This window comes from Muntiacus reevesi, chromosome 15 (genome assembly GCF_963930625.1).
Source record: "Muntiacus reevesi chromosome 15, mMunRee1.1, whole genome shotgun sequence".
NCBI lineage: Eukaryota > Metazoa > Chordata > Mammalia > Artiodactyla > Cervidae > Muntiacus > Muntiacus reevesi.
Genome location: NC_089263.1, coordinates 11,547,816 through 11,574,560, shown reverse-complemented (window position 1 = coordinate 11,574,560; position 26,745 = coordinate 11,547,816). Strand labels below are relative to the sequence as shown.

Genomic DNA, 26,745 nt, shown 5'->3' with positions numbered 1-26,745 from the left:
TTTACCTCTGCAGACCATACGCCTTTGCCCTTAGTGGGATAAATGATTGATCCTCCCTGTTAATATTGCTGCTGCATTAGCAGGGTGACCATTTTATTTATCTTCATATGTCCTGCAGTGCCATGTGTTGTGTGCGCTGTCATGTCCAACTCTTTGCAGCCCCATGGCCAGACTGGTGGTGTATACACACAGTGCTTCTAATGCATTTTAGTTCTTCATTAGGGAAATCCCTGACCTTAAAGACAAGGAGCATTAAAGACTATCATGAAAGGGAAAACATCTGCCCTGGAAGGAATAAAGCTCCTTCATTCACTCCTTGATTCAGCGAGTGTTTATCTGGTCCCTTCAATGACATGAGCATCACACTGGAACTCGACTGTGACCTGGTGATAAAGTCTGGAAGAAAAAAAAAAAGAGAGAAGACATATATGCAATTTTAAAATGTCACACAGATCACCAGCTTCAACCCATTTAACAGGAGTCCTAGTTCAGGTGACTGAGGTACAGAGACTTCATCAGGGACTTGTAGGGAGGCAGTGGCTGGGGCAGGTCTTGGCAGAGTGGGTGGCTCTGGGATCAAGTAGAGGACTGGGATGTGACAGTCCACATCCTGGCTTGTGACTTCCTATGGCAGCTCGCTCACTCTGAAATGGAATTTACCCATCTGCAGAATGGCATGATGCAGCTTGTCTTAAAATGTAGTTGTGAGATTTGAGAAAAAGATGTATAACATAGTGGCTTCCCAGGTAGCACTGGTGGTAAAGAATCCGCCTGCCAAAACAGGAGATGTAAGAGACGTGGGTTTGATGCTTGGGTCGGGAAGATCCCCTGGATAAGGAAATGGCAACCTCCTCCAGTATTCTTGACTGGAGAATCCCATGGACAGAGGAACCGTCCGTGGAGTCGCAAAGTCAGACACGACTTGATGCAACTTACCATGCATGTATGCACACAGTCATAGACAATGTGTAAATCAGTGGACATAACTGTTTTCCAATACAACTTTACACTAGGTTGGATTTGATCCTTGTCCAAAATTTGTTGACCTTGATCTAGAATATTCTGATTTGATTTTGGATATTTCCCTTGAAGAAACTGCTGTTCAGAGTAGTAAAGTACATCTTTATTTAAAATAAGGAGGTTAGCTATTGAAGAGGTGATCCAAGTTGTGAAACTCATGTTTTCAAATGAAGTATCTGGAAAGCATCTCAGTAAGGTGACATAAAATAGTGCCGAGAAGTCTAGAGATGTTGAATGGTAAAATGCACCCCCCCCCCCCAATATTTTCACTGGGCAGTAAAGTGAAATACCATATTTCTCTCAGGAAAAGATATTTCCAACAAACCTCAAACAAGGCCCTCCAGAGTTTATGACTGAGGACTGGACACTTTGTCACTTGGCCCACCCAGAAACAGTGAGGGAACCTCCCAGGAACAGGCCTTCCCTGGTGAAAAGAGTGCTGTGAATGTTTTATCTGAATTTCTCACTTCTCTATCTCAGACACAGAGCTGGTTTGTTAAGTAGACTATCAAGGTGGGATTTCAAGATTTTCTGGATAAAGTTTGTTACACTAGGAAGTTGCTAATTCTGAACGATGCCCAGGCTTAGCAGTGGTATCAGGAACATACTGTTACATAGTCACCACCAGGAACATCCCAGGGTCTTCAGCTATCAACAACTGTATTCCTCATACAGAATATATAGATAAGGTGTGTGTGTGGGGGGTGTGGTGTGTACACTGAGGAAACCCAGCAAAACCTACAGCTCATTAAAAAGAACTGGAGTTAGTGAGTGACTGAATTCACCTCGCCGTCATGGACCTGCCTGTCGTGCATGAGCCACCGTGGACGGAAGGGTCATATCATGGAGCACCGAGAGGTTTTGAGGAGGTCGCTCTACAAGTGTGGCCACGTTGAGGAAATTGCCTCTTACAGCTTATTTTCCTCAGGAACTTCTCTTCCACTCCCTGACATGCAGTCCTTCAAATTTGTCTCGACCTGACCCACTGTTGGCGAGTTCCGGCAGACTCTCCCCCTACCCTGGGCAACCTGTGCTGCTCCAGTGGTCTTTCTAGGATTGAGCCTTACTCGGATGCTGTCAGATGCCTCGGCACTGCCTTAAGCCCACCTTTCTGAGCCGTCTAAGGAGAAACCTCAGCCCCGTCTTCTCTCTCTGCCGTGTCCTGTCACCGGTCTGTAGGTCTCACCTTCCCTCCTTTTCTGACGTCTAATTTTTCCTCTGTTCTGTCTTTCGACTCTGCTTCCTCCTCTGAACTTCTTCCTTTTACTCTTGTATATTTTCCTTTTACTCTTTTTTATATTTTCCATTTATATTCTTCTTTCTTTCTTTTTTTTTTTTTTTTGAGCCGGGGGAGGTTCTATAGATTGTATTGTCTGTGATCCAACCAGACAGATGTTCCAAGTTCTCTGAGCCATTGTCTGGTAAGTGTTGGTGCTGTTTAGTCGCTAAGTCATGTCCAACTCTTTTTCGACCTCAGGACTGTGGCCCACCAGACTCTTCTGTCCATTATATTTTCTGGGCAAGCACTCTGGAGTGGGTTGCCATTTTCTTCTCCAGGGGGTCTTTCCAACCCAGGGATCGAACCCACGTCTCCTGTACTGGCAGGCGGATTCTTTACCCCTGAGCCATCACAGGAACAAGCCCCTGTGGTAATAACTCTTAGGGGGCCTATAATTTTGAGATTGGTAAAGCAGAAGGAAACTGCTTCATAGTTTGGTTGACAGGCAGCGAGAGTTGAACCCTGGCTCAGTTTCCCATGAAGAGTAATGTGAGCAGGAACGTATTTTGGTGCCCTCAAACTGACATTGCTAATGCCAGCAGCCGTGTTTTCTAGGCCTGGCACGAGCACCATGTGACATGGGAAGGCCTCTTGTCTTTGGAAAAATGCTCCCCTCCATGTTACATCCTGGAGCATTAATTCCTGAAAAGTAACAACCCTTGCAGTGACATCCTTTTACTTTGCCTTGATGTGAAAGCGGTTAGTTACATAGCATCCTTGCTGTGAACTAGCATATTAGGTTGCGGATGCCCTCTGGTGGCCAGTTTGCAATATTGCAAAAGGGAAGGAAAAGGCCACTGCAGTTCAGGGCCAGTAGCATCCCTGGTACACAGCTGTAGGGCTGAAAAGTTCATGGTCATCTTCTTGCTGTGAGTTTCAGGCAATGAAAATTCATGACTCATTCATCCTTCCAGTAAACTGTTATATGTAGGTTAGGTAGATGAGACCAGTTTTGTTTGATTTGGTTTTTTTAGAGCAGGGTCAAATACTTTTGCAGATTACAGGAAGAGAGCATTGGATAAGTCATTTTCTTATTTGAAAGGAATAGTTTAGCCAAAATTTTAAAGATCTCCCACTAGTGTGAAAAGTTGGCCTTGCAAAAGGGGTTTTATAAATTACTAAACTGCTACTAAAATGTTCAAATGTCACCTGTGATTTGGTGACATTTGGTGACAAATCATTTGGTACCTCTGATTTGAATTCTGTTTATCTCTTGCATTTTATCAGTTGTTGTCATTCAGCTGCTAAGTTGTATATCTCTTTGCAGCCACATGGACTGTAGCATATCAGGCTTTCCTGTCCTTCACTATCTCCCGGAGCTTGCTCAAACTCAGGTCCATTCAGTCGGTGATGCCATCCAACCATCTCATCCTCTGTTGCCCCCTTTTCCCCCTGCCTTCAGTCTTTCCCAGCATCAGGGTCTTTTCCAATGAGTTGGCTTTTCCCATCTGGTGGTCAAAGTATTGAAGCTTCAGCATCAGTATCAGTCTTTCCAATGAATCTGTAGGCTGATTTTAAAGACTGTACTATTTTTATGATTCTACATTTCTCTTTAAAAAGGGAAGGATGCTCTTGTATTTGACCTGGAGAGAAACATGCTCCTTATGGCAGATGTGATTCGAGCATAGAAGGGGTGCTTCTAGAACTGTGTGTCGTGTACCAAGGACCGACCGTGTAGCATCCCAGCAGGCGTGCTGTGAATGGGGCTGAGGGGTCATCCCTCTGCCTCCGGGCAGCTCTGTTGGCTTGGACCAGCCCCTCAGCAGTCTCTTCTCTATACCCCGTGGTGTCCACAAAAGTGACCTTTTTGTGCTAGGATGGAAGGTGTTAGGGGCACCGTACACAGTTCAGAGTCACGGACTCTGGGCACCGACCATTTGAGTTTGAAAACCGGCTCAGACACCATCCAGCCGTGACTGTGGGGCTGAACTTGGTGGGTGGGCTTGTGGGGGTGTGTGTGGTGGGGCTGCCTCAGCCGTGTACAGTAACCCCGGGGGCTGACATGACCCATGTTCGGGACCATGAGCCATGGCGGTTGCTGTGTCTGGTTCCAGTTATTTCTCTTTGGGTTTAATTTCTGTTTTCCCTCTGAGAAAGGCAGTGACTTGTGGCATTTCTGCCAGTTTTATTATGGCCTTTCTTTCCAGTTTCTCGATAATTTGACCCTCTTTTTGCATACCTTTTGCTTTTGTCCTCAGATTTCGTACCCCTCAATGCCCTGCCCGCTGCCAGCAGGGCAGATGGATGGTTCAGGGTGTTTGTTAAGACCAGTTCCTGCTTTCTTGCCAATGTGACAGCAGGAATGAAAGAGACACTAGTTCTTAGTGGTGCAGTATTTGAGAACTCCATTCTGGATTGATGGTTTTATTTTCTTCATCTTAAATTTGACTCAGAAAATATCCTTCAAGTTTCACATCAACCAATATGGAAAACCTTGGTGTTGGTCCTTACTTATTGGAATGTTTTACTGAATCTACTGTGCTGACCTGATTTTTTTTTTTTTTAAATATTGAGTTCTAAAGTAACACAGGATCTGGCTTCAAATAACTTGATTATTTGCTGTTGTTATTGCCCATATATTTTTCTGTATTATAGAAATTTTTTATTTTGAAAAGAAATTAAACACTTACTAGTACACCCTTCTTTGTTTAGTTAATATTCCAGATTAGGCTGTCATTCCAGATGTTTAGTAAGTAGCAATAATGCTACAGTACATGTCCCCGTGCCTGCGTCTGTGTGTCAGGCCATATCTTTGCAGGTCATGTATTGCAGTGAAGTGAATGTTTCCCGTCACGTGATCTGACCATTTCAAGGTTCTCTGTACAGAATCGCCAGTTTACACTTGAGAAACTCTCCTGTTCGGCTCACCCACCAGGGGCATACGATTTATCCACTTCCCATTTCTCACCTACTCTGTGTAGATTACCTCTGTTAATTCTGATAGAGAGGAAGTATCATCTTGGTTTTGTTTCAGTTTGTGTGAAGAAATTTGGTCCCTGAGATGTATTTGTTTAAGACAGATTTGCTTCTCTTTTGTACACAACAAATTCCATCCATCTCTGTGGCTAATTCTTACGGTTTTTGGATATGTTCACAGAATATTTTTCTAACTTGTCATTTGCCTTTTAATTTTATTTACAAAGTTTTTGTTGCAAACATCTTTTCCCGTCTTACAATTTTATTCTGTAGAGTTTCTTCTTTGGTTTTTGTACCTTGAAAGGCTTTTACTCTCTTGGTAGAAATACATAATTACCTATATTTATTCTCTTTTCTGTCTGACTTTTCCATTTTTCCATCTATCTCTTTCTATCAGGTTTATTTTGATTTCTGGCCCAGGATCCCGGACTTAGTTTTACTTCTTGCCAAATGGCTGTTTCGTTAACTAGAACTACATTTTCCTTTCCCTAATGATTTGATGGTCACCTTTTGATTGGGTATTAAGATGCAGTCCACACGAGGGTCTGCTTCTTGGGTTTCTCTTTGATTCCTCTGGGTGTGTGGTCTTGTTCCAGTGCCAGCACCACGTCACAGTTGGACTGCATCAAAAGGTCACAGTGAGTTCTTTTTATTTTGCAAAAGTTAGGGCTTTGCTTCGTGTTGGAGTCCCTCTTCTGAACACCAGGTGGCGAGCCCTTATGGTATGTTTGAGTGGGAGGAACAAAGATGCAGCTGGCCAGCTTATTCAGAAAGAGGCACATTCAGCAGCAAACTCGGGACTTGAGTGACGCAAGCGCCCATCCTGAACTCCAGATAGAAGTTAGATCTCCTCCACTTGCTGGGTTTTGGTAGCCTGCCAGGATCTCACCAGGGACGGACATCGCTTTCCACCCTTTCCACTAAGATACAGGCCAGCATCGCTCGGCCGTCTTTGTCCCCACAGCTGTTAGTATGCGTTAGTCGCTCAGTCATGTCCGGCTCTTTGCGACCCCATGGACTGTAGCCAGCTAGGCTCCTCCATATATGGGATTCTCCAGGCAAGAATACTGGAGAGGGGTGCTGTGCCCTCCTCCAGGGGGTCTTCCCGACCCAGGGATTGAACCTGCGTCTCTCATGTCTCCTGCATTGACAGGTGGGTTCTTTACTACCAGACCATCTGGAAGCACCCCCACCCCATAGCCCGTAATGGAGGCTCACAACTAAGCTCTTTCCTCTGGAGGTTTTTCTTGATGACGTTATACCCTCACAGGCTTCCCAGGTGGTTCGGTGGTGAAGAATCCACTTAACCAGTTCAGGAGATGTGGGTTTGATCCCTGGTTCGGGAAGGTTCCCTGCTGAAGGATACGGCAACCCATTCCACTCTTCCTATCTGGGAAATCCCACGAACAGAGGAGCCTAGTGGGCTACATACAGCCCATGGGGTTGCAAAAGAATAGGACATGACTTAGCGACTAAACAACAACTGTATCCTCACTGGTTGATCAGAAGGTACCCGTCCTCCCCTGCTTTGGATAGTTAGTTACCTGTCCCTTTGGTGGGATCCCATCTCCGTTTCTGTGAAGGATCCTGGAGCAAGACAAAGGCCTGCTTCCTGTGTCCACTGCTTGTAACAAACAACCTTTCCACCTCCCCATTCAAGACTATCCAATGCCTTCCGTTTGGTTGAATGGAATTTCTCTGTAAGGACTGGGTGGATCTTTTTCATCTCCATACTGATGTAATATGTGCCACATGGCATGCTATGTTTGAGTAGTTCTTTTTGCTTCCTTTGTTGGATTCTGATGTTGCTATGGTGAGTTCTGCTGGAGGGTGTATGCATGGTTTGCATGGAGGCTGCAGTCCACAGAGGGTGTCTCTCCACGTGTCTGTGATTTTCCTTGTGGTTTAATTTGGATGTCAGGTACAGCGCTGGGCAGTTAATTCCATCACACCATCACACTTTGGGTTTTTCCAGCATGCTGCATGTGAGGTGGGGAGCATCATGGCCGATGGTGAGGGGCATTATTCCCGAGACTGTCAGCGTCTAACAATCTGCAATCTCAGCAGCCCAAGACTGGTGAATTCTGGAGTGTGGATTTGCACGAAGCACCACAGGGATGGCTTGGCTTTGCTGCACATGGTCTGGGGCCTCATCTGGGAAACGTGAGATTTAGGGCGTGACTTGACTGTGGGGACTTCATCGTCCAAGGACTCAAAGGCCTGTTCACAGGCGGGTTGGGGGCCTGAGGTGTTTGCTTGGAAGAGGAGGGCTGTCACACACGAGGCCTCGCTTCCTCACACACCAGTGCTCTCAGAATCTTCACCCTTCTCCCGTCATGGCTCAGGACTCCAGACGTGAAGGTCCAGTGCACGGGGCGGCCGCTGGGTCACTGTGAGCAGCCTCACGAGGAACACGGTGTTGCTTTCACCTCCCTGAGTTGGTTAAAGTGGTGGCCCAGGTGATGGGGCAGGAAGGCGCCCTGCTTCTTGATGGAAGGAGTGTCAGAATTCAGAGGTCATGCTTGGGGATTAACTATGGCTGCACTTGTGACTCAGATGACAAAGAATCTGCCTGCAATGCAGGATACCTGGGTTCGACCTCTGGTTTGAGAAGGGAATGGGTACCTGGAGAAGGGAATGGTGACCCACCCCAGTATTCATTCCTGGAGAAGTCCACGGACAGAGGAGCCTGGCTGGGTTTGTCCACGGGGTCATAAAGAGTCGGACACAACCAAGTGACTAAAAAAATGTTAGAGTGAAATGGGTCTGGGACTAAGGCTTGGATCTAGCAACTCATTCACCATCCTCATCCTTAAAATGGTAACATAAATGCTGTTTATTTCACAGCTTTTGTAAATGTTATTATACTAAATAACATTTTTATATTAAAATGTTTATTTATTTTTAATATATATAATATATATTATTTTTATAACATTTATAATTAATTAATATTTTATAAATAATTTTATAATATTTATATTATATTTATATGTATAATTTTTATAATAATTTTATTATTTATTTTATTATTTTTATAATAAATAATGTTATTATACTAAACTTCAGTAGTGTTGTCCCTTTTCCATGAAGGCTGGTGTTCAATTCATTAGACTTAAAATTATGCTGAAACAATATTGTGAGTGGGGGACATTTGAAGTGTTTCTATTAATAAAAAGAGGAATGTTAAGGTATCAGTAACTGCGATATGCTTTGTTGGCGTGGGTTTCTGAAACACTGAGAGCTGATGTACACAGAGATCTGGGGGGCTTGACCAGAGGCTTCAGACAGCTCCACTGATTGGCTTTCTGGCTTGCTTACTTCCTTTTGTTGCCCTGTGCTTTCTGTTCTGTTCATATTGATATATCCTGGTCACTGGCTCTTCTCTCCTGTTTTCTGTGTGGTCATGCCTTCTTCTATCTTTTACCCTGGTTCCTTCTGTTTTGGGGTTACAGGGACAACTATGCATGCTGTCTTTAAGCAGAAGGTTACATCCCTGCGTGCTTCTGATCAAGAAGCACCAGATCAAGAAGCGGGGTGCAGGCACTTCTTCCTAGTGACCACTTCAACAAGGGCCAACCTGTTCAGTAATCCGTTTACCAAATGGTGCATTTACCGAATTTGTCCCTATATTGACAGTGTTTTTCATTCATCTGTTTATAAGATTAAGTGTATAAAGTTATTGGATGAAAGCATTTAAAAATGACTTTTGAAGGTCTCTGGGTCATATTAGTTAATTGGCTCTGAAGACAAAGCCAAAATAGCATCTTAAATAATATTTAATTTGTCTCAGGTCAAGAAAAATTATAAAAAGGAACAGAAGAGACCCAGCTTATGCTGCAGATCCCAGAAAAGGGACAGCTAAAGACAGAAAGAGAGAGACTGTTAGAGGTAAAAGAGTTGGGGAGGGGACAGAGAGTAGGGAAAGTAGGGGAGTCTTGGGGTGGGGTGACTCGGCCAACGGTAGATGGGGGGCCCATGGTAGAGGGAATCTGAAGGCCCCAAGAGGAGCTCGCTTTCCACAACTCTCTTAATTCCCATTATTTATTCCATACAAACTTTATAAATAGTGAAAAATAGCAGTTTTGGTAAAACTTTATAAACAGTTAAAATATGCAAGTTCTGGTAACATTGGTGAATTGCGATCCTTGATCTCACTGCAAGTTGGCCGCTGGATGATCTTTCAAAAACTGGAATTTGGTGACTCTGGTAAATGACATCACAGGGTCCAGCCATGGACAAGCCTTGACCAAGGTGTTATCGGGCTGTTAAACGTGCTGGGCTCCCCAAGAGGAGCAGCATCAATCACCCTGGGAGAAAAGTTCAGGAATAGTTTAACCAGGATGTGTCAAGGGGGAAAACATGGCCAGCAAGGCCCTTAGATGGTCCAAGAGGAGCCTGTTCTTCTGAGGTTGCTACCAAAAGAAGAGAAGCATGTAGCCACCACGTGCAAGAGGAGGGGCTAAAACAATCCTGGGAATGCATGTTCCCTTCATCCTATTTTAGTGGATGCAGCCTGGTTTGGAATTCCCCTGGACCTGAATCTACTGCTTGAACCTGGCTGCTAGACTTGAATCTACTTCTCTGTTAAGAAAAGTAGACCGTGCTCTACTAAGGGAAAGTTGTTTCTCCTGTCCCATGGACTGAGGAAGAGTGGCCTTTGAGTTTCCATAAAGCGTATTATAGTCTCTGGAGGCGCCTGTTAAGGAAGCTACAGTTGAAATGGAGTACAGAGTGAAGTCAGTTAATGCATGTAAGTGAAATCTAGAAAAATAGTATAGATGGTCTTATTTGCAAAGCAGAAACAGAGATGCAGACGTAGTAGAGAACAAACATAGATACCAAGGGGAAGGGGCGCAGTAGGATGAACTGGGAGATAGGGATTGAGACATACACACTGTTGGTCTTATGTATAAAATATTTAGTTCGTAAGAACCTACTGTGGAGTACAGGGAACTCTACTCAGGGCTCTGAAATCCAAAGAGAGGGATACACGCACGCATGCGCGTACTTCCCAGGTGGCGCTAGTGGTATAACGAACCCACCTGCCAATGCAAGAGACATGATGCGTGGGTTCAGTCCCTGAGTCGGGAAGATCCCCTACAAGGGGGACACGGCAACCTACTGTAGTATTCTTGCCTGGAGAATCCCATGGACAGAGGAGCCTGGTGGGCTACAGTCCATAGAGTCACAGAGAGTCTGACATGACTGCAGTGACTGAGCGTGAGCGTACACACACACACACACACACATACACCCACACCGCCCCCCCCCAGGATAGGCGATTCACTTTGCTCTACAGCAGAGACTTAACACGACATTGTAAAGCAACTATGCACCGATTTTAAAACTACAGCTGCAGTTGGACTCAGTTTAATCTGAAATCTCAGTGTAACTGCTAGAGGGCAGCAGCCGCTGTTCAGAAATCATTACTTGGTTGTTCTCTGCAAATCAGGTCTGTTTTTTATTTGGCCAGCCTCAGAGAAAGTTACAACTTATGGATTCCTTATAAAAACAGCTCAGATTTACTTTTTTTTTTTTTAACCTTCTGGCAAGAAGAGAATTCTAAATAAGTGTATGAATTGAAAAGAGTCTCAGCATATGTGCATAAATAAAGTAATAGTCACTTATTACTCTGAAGCCAGAGGATAGAAAAAATGTTGAATGTATGCTTTTGATATGTGTCCAAATACTGTTTATGCAGTGTGAATTCATTTATATGTATCTCAAGTTCCCTAACGAGTTAGTAAATAATTCTTGACTTGGAACTGAACTCTTTGGACCCCCTGACAAAAGTATTCAGGCAGCTCCTTCCTTCTACAGGTGAAGATAGTAAGGCCTGAGGAAATCACAATGCCTAAGGTGATATGGTTATTAAAAGGAAGGTCTGGGATTTTAATCCACCATGCCCATCTTACTTTAAAGTTTATTCATTCATTTATTCACATCTTCATCTAATTCAACTACTATGCATATTAGGTAACTCTGGGCATACATCCTACCTTCCAGAATTTTGATTTGAGGAGTTTAATATTATGTGTTCAGGTGCCCAAGTAAAATGTTTTCTATATTTAACTAATTTTATGAAATACAGAGTAGAAAAGTTGAACCCTGTTTTTTTTTAATGCATTTGAATTTATGTATGTGTCTTTAATTTGGCTGTGCTGTGTCTTGGTTGTGGCATGAGGGGTCTTTCACTGCCCTTTGTGGGCTGTTTGTTGCTGCGGACGGGCTTCTCTCAAGTGACGCACAGGCTCAGTACTTATGGCCCACAGGCTTAGTTGCCCCGCAACATGTGGGGTCTTAGTTCCTGGACCAGGAATCAAACCCACGTCCTCTACATTGGAACATGGATTCTTAACCCCTGGACCACCAGGGACGTCCCAGACTGTTTTTATTGTTTTTCTTTTGTTTGTCATTAATGCACTTCTCGGACTTGCGCAGTTTAATGTTTTACTCTACGTAGGAAGTTCTGAGTAAGGGAAGAGTAAACAGCTTTTCCCAGTGGTTCCGATGACAAGACCCTTTCAGTCTGTGGCGCATCGTGAAATATGAGTGTTCCATGAATCATGCTTTGTGAAACCTCGCATTGCTGCTTCTTAGCATCTGGGTATAGCTCTCTATTCAATTCCCCGGTGCTATAGTATCTCAACTACCAGGTTTCTTTGCTTCTGCCTGTTTCTTCTTCCTTCTAAATTATAAGCTGCTGCCAGATTTATATTTCTAAAGCTTGGCTCTGATCATTCTTCTCCCCTGCTTATAAGTAAACCTGAATTTCCTTCCTTCTTGCACTAAAATAATTCCAGATGGAGCAAAGACTTAAGTGTAAAAAATGAAAAACTACAAAAATCGGTGGGAAGAAACATGGCTGGACTAATTTAAAATCCTTTAGTGAGGAAACTTCTAAGCAGAATGTTAAATGACAGTGTCATAAATAAAACTGGTAAATTTGCCTAAATAAAAAGTGAAAATAACTTATTGCAAGAAATAATGTAAGTCTAAACAAAGTATGACAAGATTTACAGTCAGCGGCTGCTTTCCATAATTAAGGTCTCATTCAAGTCCATAAGCAGAAGACAAAACCATGAGCTCATAGAAAAATGGGCAAAAGATATCAGTGAGAATTTCTCTGACAAAGAAAGACAAATGTAGGTCATGAAAATATGAAAGATCCTAAACTTTACTCAAAATGTTAATAACAGAGAAAAATAAAGATCTTATTTTTTTTTTACCTGCCATTAGTTCAAAGTAAAGGTTTATGACATCAAATATTGGTGAGCATGTAAAGAAAACATATACTTTTAGTGGAAGTGTAAATTTTGACAGATTTTGGAAGAATAATTTGACTGTGGTTGTCAGAACCAGAAAAGACACACCTTCATTTGTCCTGCATTAAAAAAAAAAATACATCATGTGTGAACTCTGAGACAGACATACACAGATGCTTGTAGTATTGTTTGTGCTAGTAAAAAAAAAATTGTCAATGAAATAAATGTTCATTATTTGATAACTAATTACATAAATTAAGATATAACAACACAATGAAAATGTATGCAGTTGGTAAGAGTTAAAAAACTGAGAAATCTGCATTGTTGATACAAACAGAGCTTCAAGGTACTTTAATTGGGAAATTCGTGCATCTAATATGATTGCATTCAAGTTAAAAACAATTCTTTTATTTTTTCCTGTAAAACAGTCTAGAAACTGGTGCGTTACAGGAATGGGAATGAGGAAACATTAAGAGGGTGGAGAATATTCATTTCATACCTTTCAGAATCATGTGTGTGTACTACACTTTTTAAACATTTTTATATAAAAAAAGAACAAGAAAAACAAAACCACCCTTTATTTATTACATAGCAAAACCATAACTTTTTATTTTGTGATTTTAAGGCATTTTAGTCTCTGATTCAAAATTGGATTTTTTTTAACTTTCTCATTAACATTTTTTCCCTTAATTTTTGGATGAATTAAAACGCTTGCTGGACACCACAAAAATTCAGGCATTTCTTAATTGCCAGTCTCTTTCCCGTTTCAGTGCTGATCCCTCCAGCCGAAATGGCCTTGGGCCTTCTCTGTGTGGCCAGATCCACCCATGTTTCAATTCCCACCTCCTTTATTTCAGCCTCCACCGATACCCCAGTTAGCACTGTGAATGAGCCTCCAACGCCCAAGTTCTGTTCTCTTTTGACACTTACCTTAGAGCTGGTGATATATATGCCTTACCTCTGCTGCCCGCCGGGTGCTGAAGGAAAGGCTTTGGCTGGATTTCGCCTTACAGTCCCCCTCGGTACCTAGCAGTGGGCTGTGGTCCGAGGCAACCTCAGTTTGCAACCAGTGAGTGATGGTAGCCCACAGAGACGTGCCCATCGGGGTGTCGTGAGCAGAAATAGGGACTGCCCTGCTGTTGTCAGGAGCGTGAATCGGAGCCGCGTTTCTGGAGGAGCTGAGCACACGCAGACCACCACAGCATGGCGGGCAGGGGAGCGGGAGACCCCGGCCACGGATGCTTAACGCTCGCATGGTCTAAACCTGAGGCTGTGGGATCCCGGGGAGTCCGCGTGGCGGAGCGGGCGGTAACCCGGGGTGGACGCCTCGTCTCAGGCCTCCTGGTTTCATTCTCCTAAAGTTCCACAGCACCTCTTTATTCCCCGAGGGCCTCATTGTTTACGAAGCGCCCCGTGGTGGGGGGGGGGGGGGGGGGGAGGTTAAAGTCCACCCATTCAGGTGTCATCTCGCCATTTGTATCATCCGGGCCTTGCATTCCTGAGCGGCGACCCCTTTTCAGAACCGGCCTAGTTAAGATGTCACTTGCCTGACAGCGAGGCACTTCGGCGGTGCTGAGAGAAAAACCACGGCGTGCCCCCCAAGCCCCCACCCCGCGTTTCTCAGTTTTTCCCTAACAATTAACTCCGCGCTCACTCGACACCCTGGTTCCTTGTTTGGTTTTGTAAACCCCGGTCCCTCTTTTTTCTGTTAATTCCAGACATTAATATTTTCTTTCACGCGCTGCCGCCATTCACCCGTGAAGCAGTTTGAACATTATGTAGCTGTCAAGATGCCTGGGGATTACCCAGCGTGCTTTGCCGCTGAGAAAGCCACGCCACCGAGGCCGGCTTGTGAGGTGTTTATTTTGAGAGCACGCTGACAGGCATGAAGGCCTGATCCCAGAGTGGCAATTTCATTTAATTAAAGGCCTCTTTTTATTAGAGGTCCCCCCCCCCCCTTTTTATCTATATATATATCAGAATGATTGTTAAAATCTGACTTGCCAGAGGTGTTCTCTTTTACTGTGAAGGGGAGGGAGGTGGGACGGATTACTCCCTCACTAGTGACTGGGCCACTGAATGGCTGGGAATGCCTTCGTTTTTGCTCTCTTGCTCAGAACTGCGTGCATATGTGTCCAGGTTTGAAAGAAATACTGCTGGGTTCTTGAGAAAGTCGCACTGACATATGGACACTATGGTGTGTAAAAGATAGCTGGGGGAGGCTATTGTATAGGCCAGCTCTGCGCCCTGTGAGGACCTGGAGGGTGGGGAGGCTCGTCTGTATAGTGAAGACTGATTCGAGTTGTGTGGCAGAAACCAACACATCATTTTAAAGCCACCTTCCTCCAACTAAAAGACAAATTGAAAAATTAAAAAAGCAAAATAAAGACTGCTGGGTTTCTGCGCCTTTGTTGCCAGACTTAGACTGTGGGAGTTGAATATGCATCCGTGTCTGTTTGTCGTTGGATTTCTTTGTTTTAAAGTTAGTAGTCTTGCCATCCTGGAATGGCTGAGTTAACACTCGGGGACCTTGGTTCCTCTGTTAGGACTTACAGTCAGTGTGTTATCTTACCCTCGAGAGACGTGACTGCCAGTTAAAATCTTCGGGATAAGGATTGCATTCGTGTTCAGGAGTTTTCCATCCCGCAGAAACCTCGAAAAGAGATGGAAAAAAAAAAAAAGATTGAAATGATTCATGGTGGATATTAAGGAGTTGGAAATATTTGTGACAGAGTAGCCTAATTAATTTTTGATGTAATATTCTTAGACTCTATCAGCTTGACTTTAATATCAAGAACTCACGACAGTAAATCTGCGGAGGCCTCTGTTGGGCGTTGTCCAAGACACCTGGAATGTGTCAGTGAACAAAACAGACCGTTGGGCTCTGAGCTCAGACTTATGCAGAGTCTGGTTCACAATGAATTATACCAGCATACCTCCCAAAATTAGAGGGTTTTTTTTTTTTCTTCTCTCTCTTTGTACCATGATCAGTTGGCCTTCATTTTTGCCCTCGTGGGTCATTCATTCATTCTTGCCTCCTTTCTTTCTCATTTATTGACTGGTAGTGTGCAAGGATGTTCTAGGGAGTGTTCTGTGCCCTGAGTGTGGTGGTACGCTTGCACGCGTGTAACACACATGCACAGCACAAAATCCTGGTATTCTATTTATGGGCATTTTTTTTTCTCAGTTGATCTCAAGAGTGTGGAGGAGGGTCCGTCACCAGTTCCTCTTTCTGCTTTGGACACAGTGGCTCTGGCGGCACATTATTCATTCCTCTTGGCGTCTGTTTCAAAGCTCCCCGGGAGGAGGCCGCAGGTCAGGGTGTCAGCCCGGGGCCCGCTGAGGGCCTGGCCGTGGGGCGTTCAGCTGGCTGGGGGAAACAGCGCTCTCTGCTTTGCTGCAGGTGCGGGGGGTGGCAAAGAATGGCAACTTTGTCGGCTTAATCTCTGCGGCCTCCGTTCCAGTGTGAGTCCCCTGGCCCCATCTTTTGAGCCGATGGTTCCAGAGATTGATTGATTTATTATGATTATATTCTAAAGTACGGGGTTCTCTCGAGTGAGCCATCTGGCCAAATGTTTGAAAACAGTTTCTTTCCTTCTCTCTGACTCACGGCCATCCTTGGGCGGGGTCGGCTTCTCTCCAGGACCCCTGACGTCTGTGGCTGGTGCTGGTGGATTTTACGTCTTGGATTTTTTGTGGATAGGAGAGTGATGACATACCCACAATGAAACCACACAGAGAAAGTTCAAGGACCCCATTTATATTCTATCACAAAAGGCAAGGAAGAATCAGCGTTTTCCCCAGATTGTTTCATTTCTCTCCACTCTCAACCCTTAGTCTCTATGCAGGGAGACATTTGTTGTGGGTGTGCTCAGCGATATGCTTTGAGTCTGGAGTGTGGGAAGGATCTTTACTTAATGGAGATTCCAGGGTTTCTACGTGTATTTTTTAAACCGGTCCTGCTCTCTTTTTCTGTTAAAGGCACGAGTGATCCCTATGTGAAGTTTAAGCTGAATGGGAAGACCCTGTACAAAAGTAAAGTCATATATAAGAACTTGAACCCAGTTTGGGACGAGATAGTTGTATTGCCAATTCAAAGCCTTGATCAAAAACTGCGTGTGAAGGTAATCCCAGATGATGTTCAGATCTCCTCTTTTATTAAAAATATTCATTTCTCAGCCATCTTTGCCTTCTTAAAAGTCAACTTCCTGAAATTCATTCTTGTATAATTCCTAAGCACTGTGTTAAAAAAAATGTGTAGAAGGGATTCTTTATACCCTTGGTTCAAAACTGTATGTTACTCTCAGATCAATCAGAGTGAAAATAATATCCCCATCGATTGTATTTAAACCTACTGAATGTGGAAGAATTATTACTGCCAATGCAGTGGTGACAAGTACTAAAGCCTTTCTCATTAGGAATAACTTTATACTTAATAGAGCTTTAAGCTACCAGTTATAAGCATCAATTGCTCTAACATCTGGGTTAAAACTGCGTGAGTTGAGCACAGGATGGGATTGCTGTAGAAAATTTCGCAAATTTCTATTTAATTGGCAGAGTTGCCCACAGTGGAAAATACTAAATTTTAATGAGAGACCATTTAAACTACAGAGTGGTCCATTGTGCAAAAATGTCTTAATGCATATGAATACTGCCTTAAAAGTATTTTCTGTTATTTTGGCCATAGTAAGCAAAATGGACAGGTTTGAATAGTTTTGTTCTCTTCACCAGCTTGGCTAATTTCTTCTTTAACTATATTGTGCAAATTATTTTTAGATCTAGAAGATTGAACTCAAAATTCCCAGTCTATTGCATTTATCTATACTGTGATATACTCAATTTGTTTACCATATTAATACATTACTGGCCCCCTTTCTCTTTGTAGGTATATGATCGAGATTTAACTACATCTGATTTCATGGGTTCTGCATTTGTCATTTTGAGTGATCTTGAGCTTAACAGGTATTGTAATTTTACCATCTAATTGTGATTAGTGAATTTTAGAGGTAACTCAAGATAATAAAGTGAAAAAAATCTGAATAAATGAAAGAGTGCTTTAAAATGTGAGATTTTCTATGAGTTTTGCTTTTTAGCTTCCAAATATATATTGGTCTGACATTAAATCTTCCGTAACGTAATTTAAAAGGTGTGAACATAATTTAAAAGGGGTGAATTTTGTACTTCTATTTGTTAATATTCAAGTTCATTAACCTACTTACCTTAAAATTAAAGCAAGTATTTACATTTTCCTTGGGCAGTAGGGGAGAAGAATCAGTTGACCATCTGTTGAATTAGGCAGTGCATTTCTTAACCCTGAAAAATTGGTTTATTTTCACTGAATTTGTTGTGCTCTTTAACTTGTGTCTTAGGCCTATTCAGAGGTAGATTTTTATCATAAGAACCTGATGTATTTATTCTAAGGCAAAAAATACTAACCCAATAAATGCTAATGTCATTCGTTGCCTTTTGCTTCTAGAACGACTGAGCATATCTTAAAATTGGAAGATCCAAACAGTTTAGAAGATGACATGGGAGTGATTGTATTAAATTTGAACCTAGTAGTAAAACAGTGTGATTTCAAGAGACACGTGAGTCTGACCCTTTTGTTCTTTTTAAAATTCTCCATTGAAATTTTTCTTTGATAATTGGGTTACTAGGTGACTGACATTTTTGTCATTATTTGAGTAGGGGGAAGAATTGCATAGAGACTTAAAGTTATCTCTCTGTGATAATGTACAGCCTTTCTTTTGGAAATCTGGAAAGAAAAACCCATTAAGGAATGGTCTCTGTTTTGGCTAGGGATGTGAATGTGTTGCTGTTATTAAATATATACACTGCTTATGGTTTACTTGCAACACATCATCCAAAATATCACTTTTACTTAGTGTTACTGTTTCCATTTACCATTTTCTTAAGTACTAGATGACTTAGGCATTATTCAGTTATGAAAAGCAATTTCTAGGATTTAATAACTGTGCTGTATGTACATTATTAAGGTGATCAATGCATTATTTCCATCTCAACTTTTTCTCTTAGCTACCACATTTTCTATTGAGAGTACTTCTGAGGAGATACATATTTTAATATTCTCTGGTCTGTCACATGGAAATTTCTAGTTAATGTACTACCTATTAAAGATATCTATAGCATCAGAAAAAAGCATTAGATTTTGTGACAATGTGATCAGCACTCTGTTTTTAGGAGCAAATATCTGAATACAAACTATAATCTTATTTTATATTTGGATATTATATGTTACAATTCCAAGAATGAAAATGAGATTGAAAGCATCTTTGATTGTAAGTTATTTGAAAGGTATTTTAAAAGTCAATTAAAAACAGCTACTTGAAAAAGGACTAAGATATGTTAAAATTTAAACTTGATAGAATCTGGTATGAAAATCTGAAGCCTGTTTTTAAATTAGGCCTCCAATAATACTTCTTGAATTGAGTCACTGGGGTCAGTGTGGAGAGTATTCTTCATTTTGACATCACCTTTGCTGTTGGCTGTAATTTATTTTCCTGGTGAAAATCATGAGTGATTTACTAGTGAACTTACTGAAGATAGCTTAAAGGAGTTAAAAAAAAAAACAAAACTGCACAGTGACTTTTCAGTTGCCAGAGGGTCAACTGCACAGTTGTTATTTTTAATTTGAATTCTTTACTTATGAGCATTTACTTGACGATAACTTCGGGAAAGTGATCTCCATTTATTAATGAAGAAGTGGCATGGTTAAAACCTGAGGCCTCAATAGCACTGATACTTTGATGTTAAAATGTCTTACATTGATGATGAAAATACTTTTCCATACAACCTAATGATGGAGGGATTTCCTTTAGCTTCTCATAGTTTTGATGGCTTTGCCATTGAATTCAGTGTCCGTGTATTCAGTAGGTGACCGCTTCCACGAGCTGGATGCTGGGTTAAAATGACATGCCGTGTAGATGAGCACTGTGTTTGCCACATGGTTGCCCAGTTGCCAGCTGGTATATTCTGAAAATTTCTTACATATTTAAATGGGGTTTGTAAATTTGGATAATGACCTCATGAAGAGAGCTCCATAATAGCAGCCTGTTTATTCCACTTGTGGATTTTTCTGTAGTGTTATCGGATCATATTTAGCAATACTACTGGCATTTAAAATATGTTGAAATATTGCCAAAATTTGGAGTTTTAAAAGAAAGCCATTTCAGTTAAAGTTAATTTCAAGTTGCAGAGCAATTAATACTCAATGCTGCTTGAGTTTGTTTTTGGAAAACATCTCAAAGCCTGTCTATTCAGAGCATTTAGTGAAAAGAGAGACACTTCTCATTCAGTTTGGTCCTTCTTTCCTTTGACTCCTCCACCCCCTGTTTTTGAGAGTTTTTCAGTTTGTATGCATTACTTACTTGATATGATTTTTCATTTTCTTTGTTCTTTACTTGTTTGGCAGGGACTCTCGGGCACACTATATTTTCTGTATGTGTATGTATTTTTATGTATATGTACATACATGTATATGCATGTGTACATATACATTATACATGTATATATTACTATATGTATGTGTGTTTATATATGTATATATAGTCTATGTAGTTGCAAAGGGTTGGGCATGACTTAGCGACTGAAAAATAGCAAATATATAACTAAAATGGAGTATAATAATAATAATTAACAATGCCTGTTCTATTTGTTTTGATTGGTAGTGTAATTTTCCCATTGATATACTTGGTCAGAGTACAGCTGAGCAGGGAATAATTTATCCTGGGTCATGTGTGGCTATTCAATTTAGCATGAATATTGGGGGCTCTTTGGATAGAGTAGATATCAGAAAACACTCGTTCTTTTCCTTGGGTTTAAGTTAGTATTTAAAGATATATTGGGGTTTTTTTAAATGGGAATAGCTAACAGGGGAGACTGGGATTACTTGGAAATAATTTGTTTATAAGTTTCCATTTTAATTTAAAACCTGATGGAGAGATTTCAGTTTGAATTCACAGTTCTGTACTGGTGGTCATTGAGGCAGTGTTTGTTGTTGTAGCATCAAGCTGATAAAAACCTTAAAATGTGCAAAATGTCTGTGAATTGACCCTCAGGGCCAGGGCGTATGGGCATGGTGCAGTTAGAAGGTAAGACCCTGGCTGGAGCACTGACGAACTTGCCTTCTGTCTCTTTTTCTTGACAAAATTGGATTATAGTTACAATTATGGGCTCTGTCATCAGACTGCCTGGGTTTGAATCCCAACTCCACTATTTTTAGTTTTGAGAAGTTAAGTGATCAGGTCAGATTCACAGAATTGCTTAACCTCTCGCAGCTACAAGTTCCTCATGTGTGAAATAGGGATTAAAAAAAATCTATTTTATAGGTTTGTGAAGATCACGATGACCAAAAATAGTGCTTAGCATGGAGCAGACACTTGATATAAGGTAGTGTTAGTATTACAGTGAGCAAACAGTGGTACTCATTTTCCATTAATTTTCTTATCTATTTTTTAGTCTTTGGGGATATAAAAATCAAATGAATTGTATTTCAAAAGGCTGTTTAGAAATAGCCATGTGTATTTACAAGATAGTGATTAATTTTAGTGCTTGTTCTGGGTGAAAATATTTGTCCATGTGTTGGGAAAATACAAAAAGAACTGCTTTTAACACCCAGGTTGGAGTGTCTATAACTCTGGGTCACATGCCGAGTGGCTGAGCTCACAGTGTCTCCAGAGGCAGAGTTTTTACTAAAGAATAGTTTCAAGACATTTCTGTACCAACATTTCTAGGTGTTGGTCCTTGGAATATAAGTGAACTTCCCCCAAAGATGATTTGTCTTCTGGTTTGTAATTTATTGGAGATGTGTATTGACAAAGCGGATAGGTTATTTGCCTAAAGGTATTTTTTTTTCCTTAATCATAATAGTTACTATGAGCTGCTCAATTAGATGCATAATTGAGTTATAATCTGCCAAATTTATCCAGTTAGCTGGTTAACCAGCCAGAATAGAGCTTTGCAGTACTGGACGGTGACAGGGGTAATGAGGGATTTTGTTAGGAGAGAACTTTAATTATGGACAAAATTCAGCAGCCTTAGCTCAACAAATGAAAGATCAAAAAGAGAACAATGGTGAGGTTACTGGCTGTCCAGAATACTTTTTTCCTTCCCTCCCTGACTGCTGCATTAGCTTGTTTTTCTTAACTGTGCAGGAATGACTCCCATTGTTTTTCCTATTATTTTGAATATTGAGATTTACTCAGCAGAGGGAAATGGAATGATTTTTTTTTTCCTGTATCTAAGACTACAGAAACTTAAACATGAACTGCCTTTGTCCATGAACTTCTCAAACATTTTCATAATGCACTCTGAATGTTTCAGGTAGGAGAAATCTGCCTTTCCACTTTGCTTTTAGAGGTAAAATTATAGTGTTTTCAGGTAAATAAAAACATAAATGTGTCTTGTAAGGACTGAGTAGTGTTACGTGTCCTTGTCTTTTCGTTTTTGAATACTGTGAGAAAATGGTGTAACACAACCATGGAAATGTGATTTTCCTAGGTTTCTAACTCTTGTTGTTCTGTGTGTTTTCTCTAACCTCAGAATGTGGGTGTCAGTGGTTTGAATGCAGTCTGCACCATCTAACTAGCATAATAACACGATCATGTTGTTAACAGCTGCATTTCTGTCTTTTATTTTGCTGTTTTCACCATCCAATGGACGTAATCCTTAGCGGTGGTCGAATCGGAAGCGGTTAAGTGCCAGCAAGGTAAATATAGCTGTTTTCTTTCTTTTCATCATGTGGTTCATCTTTGTAGCAAAGGCAAATGTAGACATGACTGATACTATCCAACCTTTCCATGTAAAGGCTTTTATTCCCTCTGACTGCTGATATGAATAAAAAGGAAACACTCTGTTTTAAATTTCATTTAATAACAGCATAGCCAGATGTTAAAACTTACGCTTGTTTTAGAGGTGAACTTTTATATGTGCTGGCCATGTTAGAATGTTACACTTCAAGATGGGGGACACATGTATACCCATGGCTGATTCATGTCAATGTATGGCAAAAACCACTACAATATTGTAGAGTAATTAGCCTCCAATTAAATAAATAAGTTAAAAAAAAAAGAATGTTACAATTCATTAAGCTTGAATTATTTGTAGCTGCAGTGCATTAGACTTAGTCCTTTAGAAAGTTATTTACCATTAGGTAGAAGCTAATTTTGGTGCTATAAGGGCAATGAAAAGATTGAGAGGAATATGTGGTATATTTTATAAATCTTTTTTATACTATTTCTATTTTACCATTTATTTGTTTATTTTTGTGAGTGTTTCTTTGTTTCTTTAAAGATTTCTCCATGAAAAATAGTTCTATGCAATTTAAGGTAGGGATGTGTTATCAATTCATCAGGTTCTGAAGGTAACACGTTGTCACTGAAGTGACTAAACGTCAAAATTCACTAAATGTATACGAATTAAAAAAAACCTCTGTATAACTTAACTTTGGCAGCTCTGCTGCTTTCAGAAGAGGAATAATCAAGAGGGAGGTGCCCATGATGGGTCTGTGTGCTAGGGGCGGGTGCATGGGCAAGCTCTGTTTTTGCATTTATATATACACACACACCTGTATACAGATGTATACCAGTTCTCAATTCTAACCTGTAGTTGTTTACTTCGCTGTAAAATAAGAATATTGAAACAAAGATTTTGTGCATTACAAGAGCGTGTGTATGTGTGTGAGAGAGAGAGATTTGTAACCTGACTAGTCATTTAGGAAGGCAAACTTTCTAAGCCTTGCTTTTTAAAATCCAGAGGAATCAAAGTTCTGACTCTTCCTAAAATGTATATCCTTTGCATTTTGGGAGCCCTTTAAAAATAACCAGGCTAAGCTTTTTGCTTTGTTTTTTTTTTTTAATTTAGCTTTGTTTTAATCCTACCTGTTCACTGGGTTTTCAGAACTTTGGTTCTTTTTAGAAATAAAATTAAGAGGCAATAAATAATCATGTGAAGCCGTCTCAGAAATCCCTCCAACTTTTGTCTTACTCCTTTATAGTCACTAGAGGGTAGGAGAACATCATTCTCTCCGCAGAAGGGAGCTGGCTCTCCCTCTCGCGTATTAAGCGTTGCTGTAACCATCCGGAGCAGTAAAGTTTCCCGGCATGCTCCGGCGAAGCCTGACAAAGCAGTATTTTCTCGTTTATTGATTCTGCTGCTGCACTAAAGCTCTGGTACTGTACATCAATAACCATCTTTAGTTAGGGAGCTCCGGCCTGTGGACGAGCGCTGGCAGTTTGTGGGAGAACATAAAGGCTCGAAAGAAAAATTGTGAGCTTGGGGAATATTGGAGTCTAGGGAGGACAGGAGAGGTTAGGAAGAATGGCCCAAGGAATGAAGAGGGGAGAAAAAATGTTGACGGCCAGGATAAAGATATCAAAAATATGAAAGGAACAGAGGATCCTGGAGAGCAGTATTTATATCTGTACTGCGGAGTTGTGTCTTACCACTGAGCCGTTGTCTTCTTTTTTCCCTCTCGTAGTTTCTAGAATTTTGATTTCAGGGCACTGGGCTCAGAGACTTAATAAATGCCTGCACCTAGTACAGTGTTTCATAAAACCGTTGATGAATAGAGGTCGTTGAAAGCTACTTATGATCATGTATGAGAGATGCAATTTATGTATTGGTGCAGAATTTCAATTGTGAGGGTGACTTTTTGCTACTTAGAGTCTGCAGTTATGGAGGGGAAAGTGAGATAACTTCTAATTTAGCTCATAAAAGTGAGTCACAGGGAAAATCTATAGTCTGTGATTAACTCTCTGTAAAAGTAGTTAAAATACCCTGATAAGTCTCTCTTGGTAGTTTTAAACTATAAACTGCTTTTTTAGGATTTTCATTTAAAAATTAGAAAGCAGAAATTTAACATAAAGAAGATTACTTAATCTGAGTATATAAAATTTTGCTAATTCTAAGTGATATATTACCTATAAAATGTCACTGACTCTTTAACCTCAATCCTACTCTTATAATAACTTTATTTAAATAATTGCTTCTTAAGCTCATAAGTTGATAATTTTGTATCACCCAGAGTGGCAGTCTTGTGTATAATTTTGCATCACCCAGAGTGGCAGTCTTTGAGGACTGTCTTCTAAAGCGTTTCCTTGAATATATATATATATATATATTTTGGCTGCAGCGTGTGGCTTGTGGGCTTAGTTCCCCGACCAGGGATTGGATGTGTGTCCTCAGCCCTGAAAGCAGAAAGTCCTATCCACTGGAATACCAAGGAATACCCCATTTCCTTGGTTTTGTTACTGACCTTGGTTTTAATACAGTGAATACATAGAGATTGCCTGTGAAAGTAGTTTTAGCTTTCATGCAAAAGCCTTTGTTTACCTTCAAGCGAGCCTTTTAAAGAGAACTGAAAATCCGATCTAAAAGGGCCTGAATCAGATAACTGCTTCTTTTCAGATGTTTCCTTTGCATAATCTTTTCTGTGAATAGATCTGTCTCCATACCTTCCTCCTCTCTAATGTATATCACAGTTAAAGAGCTAGAACATTAGCAGCAGTTACTTCTCTTATGTCAAATAGTCTAATGGGATAGAAACATGATGATAAAAAGTGGAATTGGCAGGTCACTGATGTATTCAGAAAATCTCCAACTGTACACACCCCCCTTTCATTTGGGACAGTATTATGGGTGACCACGTGCCCTTTGAGTTACGAGTTTTCTTTATTTTAGATAATTTGCACCGAGATAAGTTTTTACTGTCATATGGCTCCTCTTTTGACCTATTGTTTTATGCAGTTATATGACAGCCATTTAAGGTAAAAGACATCCTTGTATAGGGCAACATTTTTTTCGGTATGAAATTAGTTGATTAATGGTTTCACTTTTTGGTGCGTTTGGCTTTGGGTTTGTTTAGCAGGGTTCCTGCGTTATCATGGAGACTGATCACTACAGGATACATTTTCTCTGTCCTTCTATCAGGTGGCCTCTGACTGGCTGAGAGGGAGGGGCAGGATGCTGCAGCGTGGGACGAGGGAGAAGTCAGGGTCTTTCTCCGCTTTCTCCCCTTTCTCTGATTCACGTAGTGTCTGTCTTTGCCCCTTCCACTAGCCAGCCCTGCTGTGGTTTCTGCTTCTCCCAGGTACCTCTGACCCGAGCATTTACTCTTTCTCACTCTAGCCCAGGGGTCACTGAACTGCAGCCTGAGGGCAAAATCCAGCCCTGTATCTGCTTCTGCAAATACAGTTTGGTGGGAATGTCACTGTGCTCATCCATGTGTGCTCTGCCCCTGGTGGGCAGGGTGGAGCAGAGTACTTGGGACAGAGCCTGATTCTTACTACCTGGAACTTTACAGAAAATTGCACCACCCCTCCACCCCACCCCCCACCCCCAGCCTAAAAGTGCTGGTGACTTCCTGCTATCGCTAACCTTAGCTTTTCTTCATGTGTTCTATTTGGTGTCTCAGCATTGTATTATCTTATGTTATATTATATTGATTATATTGTGTGCTCAGTCACTCAGATGTGTCCGACTCTTTTGTGACCTCAGGGACTGTAGCCCGCCAGGCTTCTCTGTCCATGGGGATTCTCCAGGCAAAAATACTGGAGTGTGTAGCCCTTCCCTCCTCCAGGAGATCTTCCCAACCCAGGGATCGAACCCAGGTCTCCTGCATTTACAGACAGATTTTTGGCTGTCTAAGCCACCGGCGAAGTTGGGGAAACTTAAATTGAAAGATGACAGTCAAAGAATTTGGAGAGAAGATTGTTCTGTCTGCCTTCCTATCTGTCTTGTCCGTCTGTCTCTCTGTCATGATATCCTTGATGAGCAGAGCCCAGGTGAGAACCAGAAGGAAGTTCTGATGGTTGTTTTGTCTGTCGTATAGTTTTGAGTTGAGAAGAAGCTGCTTAAAGTGGAAGGAATGTCTCTTTTTCACCTTAGAGGTAAATGCCCTCTGTCACTGCACCTCTTTCTCTCCTTGAACTCATTTCACTATTGGTGAAACGAGTTATTTCACCAGTTTCACCTTTATTACACTATTGGTCCTAGAAGTAGTACAAGCAAAACCCTTTGCAAGAAGTGTGGTCTATTTGTGGAACCAAGATGAGAGTATCGTTCCTGGACCACTTCCCCAGTTAATAGAGTGCTTTTTGTTCTGCTGTTTCTCATTTTCACACACTATTCACTGAACTCAAATACCTATCCATAGTATCACCTTTTCCTGTTTTGTTTTCCTGGTTAAATTTAAAGGATTAGAGGATAGTATATCCCAAACAGTCACATATATTCATATATCTG

At 41.3% G+C, this 26,745-nt stretch overlaps 1 protein-coding gene across 1 annotated transcript in view; it reads left to right on the top strand.

The window, feature by feature from the left end:
- Window positions 1–26,745, top strand: part of MCTP2 (multiple C2 and transmembrane domain containing 2) — a 192,831-nt gene that overhangs the window by 23,835 nt on the left and 142,251 nt on the right. Inside the window, exons 4-7 of the mRNA XM_065906033.1 lie at window positions 16,465–16,607; window positions 17,369–17,445; window positions 17,960–18,071; window positions 22,175–22,210. Of these exons, the coding sequence (XP_065762105.1) occupies window positions 16,465–16,607; window positions 17,369–17,445; window positions 17,960–18,071; window positions 22,175–22,210 (368 nt within the window). The remainder of the gene's footprint in view (window positions 1–16,464; window positions 16,608–17,368; window positions 17,446–17,959; window positions 18,072–22,174; window positions 22,211–26,745) is intronic.